This window comes from Seriola dumerili, unplaced genomic scaffold, assembly GCF_002260705.1.
Source record: "Seriola dumerili isolate Sdu_G_001 unplaced genomic scaffold, Sdu_1.0 BDQW01000814.1, whole genome shotgun sequence".
Taxonomy (NCBI): domain Eukaryota; kingdom Metazoa; phylum Chordata; class Actinopteri; order Carangiformes; family Carangidae; genus Seriola; species Seriola dumerili.
Window position 1 is genome coordinate 20,308 of NW_019175069.1, and position 8,826 is coordinate 29,133.

General features: G+C 41.5%; 2 protein-coding genes across 3 annotated transcripts in view; both read right to left on the reverse strand.

Annotated features, from left to right (window-relative positions):
* cdh17 (cadherin 17) overlaps positions 1-2,760 on the reverse strand; it is a 12,370-nt gene extending 9,610 nt beyond the window's left edge. Inside the window, exons 1-4 of one of the 2 annotated variants that reach the window (XM_022766195.1) lie at positions 2,711-2,760; positions 1,365-1,421; positions 731-826; positions 122-259 (exon numbers count right to left, since the gene is read on the reverse strand). In XM_022766195.1, the coding sequence (XP_022621916.1) occupies positions 122-259; positions 731-826; positions 1,365-1,412 (282 nt within the window). In that variant the 5' untranslated portion in view covers positions 1,413-1,421; positions 2,711-2,760. The other variant, XM_022766196.1, reaches the window with a different exon arrangement.
* A 2,220-nt stretch (positions 2,761-4,980) lies between these two features.
* Positions 4,981-6,981, reverse strand: gem (GTP binding protein overexpressed in skeletal muscle). Its single transcript, XM_022766218.1, has 4 exons — positions 6,577-6,981; positions 6,172-6,248; positions 5,845-6,049; positions 4,981-5,745 (listed from the first exon to the last, which is right to left on the reverse strand). The coding sequence occupies exons 1-4, from the start codon at positions 6,929-6,931 to the stop codon at positions 5,462-5,464; spliced, it is 921 nt and encodes a 306-aa protein (XP_022621939.1). The 5' UTR covers positions 6,932-6,981; the 3' UTR covers positions 4,981-5,461.
* Between the last annotated feature and the right edge of the window lie 1,845 nt (positions 6,982-8,826).

The following is an 8,826-nucleotide window of genomic DNA, read 5'->3' on the forward strand; positions in this document are numbered from 1 at the left end:
CACACACACACACACACACACACACACACCAGTATATATATAAATACATATGCTTTAGCTACTGCAGTGTATGAGTATAATTTTTCTGTATGTTTATCTATATGTAGACAGAGCACTTTACCATGATCGCGTAATGGTTATCTTGAGACCAGTCCAGAGGCTTCTCCAGGTAGAGCCACCCATCCTTTGAAATATGAATGTAGTCCTTACCTTCTCCACTCAGCCTGAAATTATTCACACCTGGCTGGGTCACCTGAAACTATGGAGTGAAAGATGGGAGGGAGAAAATTGAAGAGACACAATAAGATTCATTAATTGCTTTTGAAGACTTAATTTGAGGGAAACATTCTTTTAAAAGTGAGGGTTAATAGACCAGACATCTTAAAATCCTTAAAACCTCTTATGCTTGAAGTACTCAAAAACTTTACTTTGGTAAAGTAATATACAGCAGTGTAGTAAAACTCCATTATGAAAACAAGGGAACCAAACTAGACACTGCGTTTTTGAAGAGGGGATTCATGTTGCATTTTAAAACTTTATCATATGTGTTTTGTAATATGAAATCTTAATTTGAAAAATAGAAAGCTGTCAGATAAATGAAGTACAGTAAAAAAAAGTACAATATTTCCCTTTGAAATGTTGTGGAGTAGAAGCATGAAGCAGCAGAAAATTTAAATACTCAGTAAATGTACTTTGTTATTTTGCACCACTGCTGGCATTTGTGTAATACCTGATACATGGGATATGGCACTGGTGTCCCCTCTGGCACATTCAGCACCTTGTTCTCAAATGGGCCCTTCTTTTCCTCCAAGTCCTTCCCACCAGCCTATCAGAGCACAGAAATAGAGGTCAAAGGTCACAGAATACAGTACAGGGTGAGGTAAAATTGAACCTCTCACATTCACGCCCACATTCGCCCTTTTCGTTATAGCGAAGCTGCAGCTGAAAGCAGTCAGGTATCGAGGGCCAGTTATTTATTGAACCAAAATTACAGGACAAGTGGAGATATTCATGTATTCCAGAGGCGGACGGGAGAGCAAAGTCTACAGACACACTAACAGTTAGTTTAGCAACAACTTTCACTTCCTTTTAGTGTTTCAAATAAGTTATGAAAGGCTTTCATGGACACGTGTCTTTAAGCTTGCAGATGGTTTCTTTGTACAGGATGCTGCAAATGCCAAAAATAAAATCTTCTTTTTTATTCTTCCTGTGTTCCAAACCTGTCCCAAAAGTTGTATATGATTATATCTAAGAATTAATCCACACTGACTATTTCACAGACCATTTAACAGGTTCATGTATCTGAGTACTTATGAATATGTATTGAAGAACTGCAGCAGCAGTTGGCAGCGCTATGTACTCACAATGCTGAACAGGAGTGGGAGCAACAACAGATGCACCATGGGTGTCATGATCACAGGCTGGGAAGGGAGAGGAAGAGCAGGAGGAGGAGGAGGAGGAGGAGGAGGAGGAGATATGGGGGATGGGAGTGGAGGAAGTAGGTTGAGGAGGCAGAGAGGTGACACGAAGAGGAGGATTTAAATTACACATTTAAATTTTACAAAGCGTAATATTCACTTTGCTCAGCTGTTAAATTCATGCGACGTGCTTATAGAAATAATAAAGACTGGATAGGAACTATTACTTCTCAATTAATCCAGAAATCATTGAACCCAGAGTGTCAGGGTTTAACCTAAGTGAAAGTAAGAGCTTAAACACAACGCCAGACTTAGGTGACTTTTTTCAAGCTTGTTTCTCTTTCTGTAACTCAGAGCCTGGATGTGCAACAGCTCCCCAAAGGAATAATCTTTACTTTTTTCTGCTTTTGATACTGATATTCATTAATGTCAACAAGACAAACATAACACGCATAAAATGACCATATTTAGAAAATATATCAGGAATAAATCGATAAATGAAAAAGTCTGAGGTGTCCTGGACTTGGCAAGAGACAAGGGTGAAGTCAGCCGCCAAAGAAAAGTGAAGGTGACATTGAGTGGTGGCTAATGACCTTTTTGTAGCACGGCACTCTTTTTAATGTCACCAACATGAACTCACACTACCTATTAGCAAAATGCAAATTTTACTTTGTTATTAGAATTTTTTACTAACATTTTTTAAATTTCTGGCACCACGTTGAACATGACCTCTTCTGACAGATATAGGGTTAACTAAACTAAAGACATTCTTGGCATTACCAATTGACAGACGTCCACTTACAATGATTTAACTGACTTCCAGTGAGAGAAATATTCTATAAATTGAATTATTTACTTTATTTGTCCAACAAAGGATTAATGGACAAAGTGGCAGAGCTGTATGACACAATGATTTGGGCTGTGCAGGCCCTTTCTTTCTCCTTTAATGAGTGGATGACCTTTGACAGTTTAGGTTTCTGTTTCTTTGATACCAAATCTAGTGTCCCATGCAGGTAATTTCACCCCAATGCCAGGCGCTGAGAATAACCCAAGGAAGCCAAAAAGAAGCAATGTTCGGACGTCAGACGTGACAAAACATGACAAAAAGGCCCTGCCAAAGTCAAGTCAAGATCATAGCACTCCTTCAACAAACTTAAAGCATCCGATACATCAAACACAGTCTGTGAAAACCAACAGATGCAATCCAGTTTGTGCCCTACTCACATCCTAAAAATCTTCTCCAAAAACCCAACAAATCCGAACCTTGGAGCCAGGAGAGTGAGGAGACTTACCTTACAGGAGAGATCAAGTGAGTCACTCCTCAGACTTCAGAGTGATCGAGCAGTCCCATCCTTGTCTGGTAAAACGTTAACCAAAGGCTAACCAGCAATGTTTTATTGGATCTAATGATTGTCTAATCACCCTGCCCTCGTGTCGAGCTCAGCCAATAGGCAAGCAGCTGACAAGACAGAAGGAGACAGGAAGAACAGAACAATCACACATTTAGTACTGTAAAAGACAACTTCATTATCACTAATATCAACTTCTGATTTTACCACAAATGCTCAAAGGTGGAACGTTAATGGTGTGTTATTGTTACAAAAAGCAAACAGGTTGAAGGAATTTCACAGTATTTGTCATGCATGTGTGTGAATTGTGAACAAAAGGAGAAAAATTAGAATGAAAAGGAGCATAATAATGGGAGAAATTTCACTAAAAAATATGCTGTTCAGCAAAGTTTCTAATTTCAGTTCAGACTTTGACCTCTACACCGTTTCCTGTCAGATTTTCCATTAGTAGCTGTGTGCCTGATAAGACGCTGTGTGTGTAGACAGTGGGACTAACAGATTACACTGACAATCCATTGCCTCACAAGAATGCAAAGCTATGGGGTCATTCAGGTGATTCAGCAGGTCAAAGCACAGAGCATCAAAATATTAAGCAGTGGGTTTGATCCCTGCTCATGACTTTGGTTCTTAATAAACCTTTCCACCTTTAAGTAACATAATGCCATAAACTATGACTTCAAGGTGACTTAAAGAGAGGTTGTACTACAGACGGGTAACACATTAAAGGAAATAGCTGAAAAAATGAGTGGAGAAGCATGACAATGCCCTCATTCACAGGGCACAAAGGGTTACTGAATGGTTTGATGAGTATGAAAATGAGTGAATCATATGCTATGGCTTTCACAGTCACCAGATCTCAACCCAGTTGAACACCTATGGGAGATTTTGGGCAGACATGTTACACAGTGCTCTCCAACCTCATCATCATCAAAACACCATATAAGGGAATATCTTTTTGAATAATGGTGTTCTTCCCTCCAGTAGAGTTCAGAGACTTGCAGAATCAATGCCAAGGAGCACTGAAGCTGTTCTGGTGGCCCAACACCTTACTAAGACACTTTATGTTGGGTTTTCCCTTTAATTTGTCATCCGTCTGTAATTATGTCACTGAATTTTATCTGTACCTTCGTGCCCCAGCCTCACATAAAACTGGGATTATCATCCATACATCCTGATGCACAGGCTGCCATCCTGGGCTGAGAGCAGTGAGCTTTACAATCTACAGAAAGCTGCTTGGAGACGAGGCAGAGATTTGTATGAATCTGCAACTGTAGAAAAACAGGCTGTGAATGAGTCACAGTTTCACAGGACCGCTATTTAACCAGAACCTGTGACTGCAGTGCTGACAGTTCAGAGGATGAAGCCATTAATTCAGATGGAAGTGACTCCATTATGTAAGGCATGGGTCCATACATGTACACTGCTCTGTCTTGATCCCGTGTGCAGGCAGCCTGAGAGATATTGTGTCCAACATGCACCAACACCATCTGACTGATGCTCGCTGGACTGAACACACGCACGCACGCGTGCGCGTGCGCGCGCACACACACACACACACACACACACACACACACACACACACACACACACACACACACACACAAACAATTACTTCCTGAGCTGCTCTGAATGTTACCTTGGCAACACATTTTCCTGTTTTTTTTTTTTTTAATTTTATCACTTTTCATGCAAAACTGAGTTGGGGATCTGAGCAGCGTCTGAGCGTGATGTTCGGTGTCACACTGTGACCCAAATCTCTGATCAGTCCCTGAGCAGTCAAATCATTGTACCCAATCAGCTAGCCGACACACACACACAGACACACAAACACACACACACACTTTCTTTCTCTAAGTTCAGCTTTAATGACTCATCTTTTATCAGCTCAGTTGTTTGTGTAAGTGAGTCTCTCTTGTGTCAAAGCTGAGTCACACATGGCGATAGCTCATTAGTGAGGGTTGAGATGACAAAAAGACAAAAGGAACTGTTTTTTTCCCCCCAAAATCAGATGATGTCACTTTATTTCATCAAGCAACACTGAAACCACGTCCAAGTAGCAAAATACGGTAAATTATCAATCTGGTATTTATTTACAATAAGTGCAAAATACAGACATTATAAATAATGTCAAAGGAACTACTCAATGATCATCTTCCAAAAAAAAAAAAAAAAAATCAGAGACAGTAATCACACTTAATAATCAGTAGCTTACAACTGGTTATCTTAGCACTTAGGGACTGACAGTCAACAAAACCTGTCAGGGATGAGAGCAAAAAGATGAGGAAAAAGAGGAAAGGAGAGAGAAGGCTAATGTCTGAACTACATCACCTCCCATCAGTTCATCTCAAATCTCCAACATTTCTGCCGCACATACAGGGGAAGTCTTCACGACAAGAAACGCTACTTCATTGACTGATAGTCTAGTCCATTACAATGGCTGACAAACGGAGCTCAGTCCACTCAGTCTAGTTTTGACTGCAACATATGAATGTCAGTGTAGAAATGTGTTGCACACCATTCCTGGCTGTGCTGAGGGTGGATGTGAACCCAGTGAGGACTGGGTTTGAATCACCCAGCTTTCAGCCCTTTAGAAGCAGTCTTCTCTCTCCAGCCCATGTCCATGAATTCTGCTCTCTTGGCTGTTCACCTCCTCATGGGTTTGGTGTGGAGTTAAAATGAATTTCTGTTGGGCCCCTACAGCACAGACAGATCATGGCAGGACTTAGACTTTAGCCAGAACGCCATACTGGGGTTGTTCTTTGCCACCACCTTGTCGAGGAAACGTTTGGCCTTCATAGGAAGGCTCTCGCGGCGTGTGTTACAGTTTATGTGCCTGCGACGTTTGTTGGCTTCCTTGGAGTCTCGGCGTAGACGCAGTTGTCGTACTATGCCGTGGAAGGCCTCCCAGACATTGTGCTGCATGGCAGCTGAGGTCTCGATGAACTTGCAGTCAAACACAGCAGCACAGGCACGGCCCTCTGAGGAAGAAACTCAAAGATCAGCACTTGCATATAGAAGAAAACTCAGAGCGACTAGTGTTCATCACACACAAACACACAGGGATTGATTCTCCTCACCAGTGACTGACACCTCTCTGCGTCGCACCAGGTCACACTTGTTCCCCACCAGGATGATTGGTGTGTGCTGAGCAGGACGGAAGCGGCGCAGGGTGATCCGGAGCTCAGAAGCTCGCAGGAACGAGGCCCGGTCAGTTATAGAGTACAGCAACAGGTAGGCATCACCTGTCTGCATGTAGCACTCCTGAGCCCATTCACCGTCAGTCTGAAAAACACACACATACACAGAGCTAGAGAAAGGATGTAGAGGACGGTATATGTGCAGGCATCCAGAGTGATGTGCTCTCTCCTCTGATCCTCATTAGTCAAGTCTGTTTTTCATCTCACCTCTGCGTCCCAGGTGTCCAGCAGAGTTACAGTGGCAGGTTCTCCATCCACTTCAATTGTCTTTTCACACGTCTCATCTGAAATTAGACATGAAGAAAAGTGAAATCATAGTCCTTTTGACATCAAGGTGCTGGACATAATCATACTATCAAAATGATTAGTTTCATGATATAATTCTAGGAGATTGTAAAGTGTGTGGTTCTTAATAATGATCTTGTAGACACTATTTCAAACATTATGATATTTCATTTATTCTTTCTTTAGGTCTATGTTCACATAATATGAAATTTTTATGGTTTAGAGAAGTGGCCTCCGGGACCGTTTGTACATTTCAATTTTTATTATAAAAATAAATAAAGATCTGTTGGACAGTAATGTTTCAGTAAAGTTAAATACTTTTCTCACCTTCACACAGCTCGCAGTCATCACTGTCCATGCTGTCTGCTGCCCCACCGAAGATGCTAGCGAAAGCCGTTTTACCGACTCCACTGGCCCCTAACAAGACTACCCGGTACGGTCTGCCGGGTTCCGCCGGCTCCCAGGCGGAGTCAGTGGAGATGACCGAGTCTGAGGAAGACCAGCTCCCGCGGCTGCCGTCCGACTCCCCGGCGGAGCTGTTGCAGGACTTTGAACGAGAGATGCAGGCGGGGACCCGGGCCAGGAGGCTGTCCGGGAGCAGGTGGCTGCCCGGGTCGCAGATGCTCCAGCGGTGGAGCTCGGTCTGCAGGCGGAGGCTGTGGCGGCGCACAGTGGACAGCATGGTGCCGGTGACAAAATTAGGATGAACTGGATTAATCCACAACGGTGGGATTAAACCGTTTTTCAGGGTGGTGCTTTAACCTCCACAAAAAAAGAGTCAAAAATAAAGTAAAACGAGATTTCTCCACTAAAGTTCACGCCTTCAAGCCTTTCTATCACTGCAGATAAACATTATGAATGTCCTTTTGTTTCATTCTGAAAACCAAAAACTTGAACCAAAAGTGCCTGAACTCTGAGCCAGAATTATGACAATAAAGGAGAGTAAAGTCAGTCTCAGTTTGCTCTCTACATCCCCACTGCAGTTATACCGACAGTAACTTACTGCACCCTCAGTGAAGCTGATGAAACCAGATGAAACTCTTTCTACGAAAGAGTTCAGATGTAAAAACTCGCAAAAAAACCCCAAAGATTAAATCGGGCAATGGAAAAACATTTGATTAGTAGATCCAGGAGCGACATTCACAGCTCGTGTCTCCTTGATGTGTCTGCTGCCGTCTGTCTCAGAGATCTCACGCTGAGTGTGTCTCTGTAATGCTCTGATGGGGTTTCCCTGCGGTTTTTATAAAGAGGAGGAGGAGGAGTAGGAAGAGGGTGGGGGTCACACAAGTGGAGCATGGATGTTTACTGTGGTGTGTGGTGGGTATTTACTAATGTGATTCATGTGCATGCGGTCAGGGAATGGGCTACTGCTTGGATAATATTTACAGCAAAAGGATATTTAATTGTGCAACAGGGATAAACTGAAGACTATATAAATAATTTAATATGTAATTATATGAGCAGCACTGCAGCGAGACATGGGCTGGATAACAGTGGTGTAATGTCTTCAAAGTACATTTACTCAAGTAGGCTACTGTGGTTAAAGCAGGACTATGCAACTTCTGAAAGAAATGCCACATTTTACTACTTAGAAATGAAAAGTTGAACTTATAAGAAATCCAACATGGTGTTGATTAATCCAACGCTACAGTCTGACTTGGTCTGGTATGACCAATATGGTGGCTAATGTTAGCAAACTTTAGGTAAATATTGCTGGGTAAGGCCACATTCAGTCTTGTTTTAAGTACAGTTAAGGGGAAATATTTTACTTTTTACTTCACTACACTTATTTAACAGGTATCGTTACTTTGCAGAGTCAGACTTTAGATAGAAAACCTATGACAAGTTTATAAAATATGATCCGTTGTCATTGACTTCACTACCCAAATGCATATTAATTTACACATAGGTCCTTTAGTTTATCTGATTGTCTCAAAAGCTTGGAAAAGAAGTCAACACGGACTATTTTAGACTATGTTGATTACTTCAGTAAATATTAATAATTATAGAACATGTTTTATCTGTAATGTATCAATTTTGCTGAGGACATGAAGGACAGAAAATCTGACGATGTAAATTATGCATTATAAGCTCATTTATTTCTGTCCTTTACATTGAAAATTCATTCACTGCATTCTGAATGTTTATATTCATTTGTGGTGTCATGTAAACTGATGTGGGCTGGGTGTAGTGTTAGCATTAAAAGATCACCATCAATAGTGAAAGTGAATGTTGATTGAAAGAAAGATAGAAGGAGAGAGATAAAGAGGGGAGTCCTTGACATCCTGTATCTGCTGTTCTCTAGCCTGAAAAGACTTTTAGTCTGTGGGAAAAACATCTAGATTGTACAGGCCATCTTATGAAACATAAACACTCTCAATATTTCGTTTTCTTTGCATGTTTAAGTGAACACATCTACACAAAGGCATTCTTTTCTAAAGAAGACATATTACCTTTCTAAAGGGGGCTCCATTGAAATTTAGTGTCAATGTAATTTCTTTTTCCTGCAGCAAAATTGTTGTACACAGCAATGATCGGCAACAAGTGGAAAAACGTGTTTTGCTACCAGCATTGTTC

Excerpts from the sequence above, each read along its gene's own strand:
- gem (XM_022766218.1), bottom strand. The coding sequence starts at position 6,931 with ATGCTGTCCACTGTGCGCCGCCACAGCCTCCGCCTGCAGACCGAGCTC. Across the intron at positions 6,249-6,576 it reads TGACTGCGAGCTGTGTGAAG|ATGAGACGTGTGAAAAGACA; the intron begins GTGAGAAAAGTA and ends GTCTAATTTCAG. Across the intron at positions 5,746-5,844 it reads CAGAGAGGTGTCAGTCACTG|AGGGCCGTGCCTGTGCTGCT; the intron begins GTGAGGAGAATC and ends TTTCTTCCTCAG.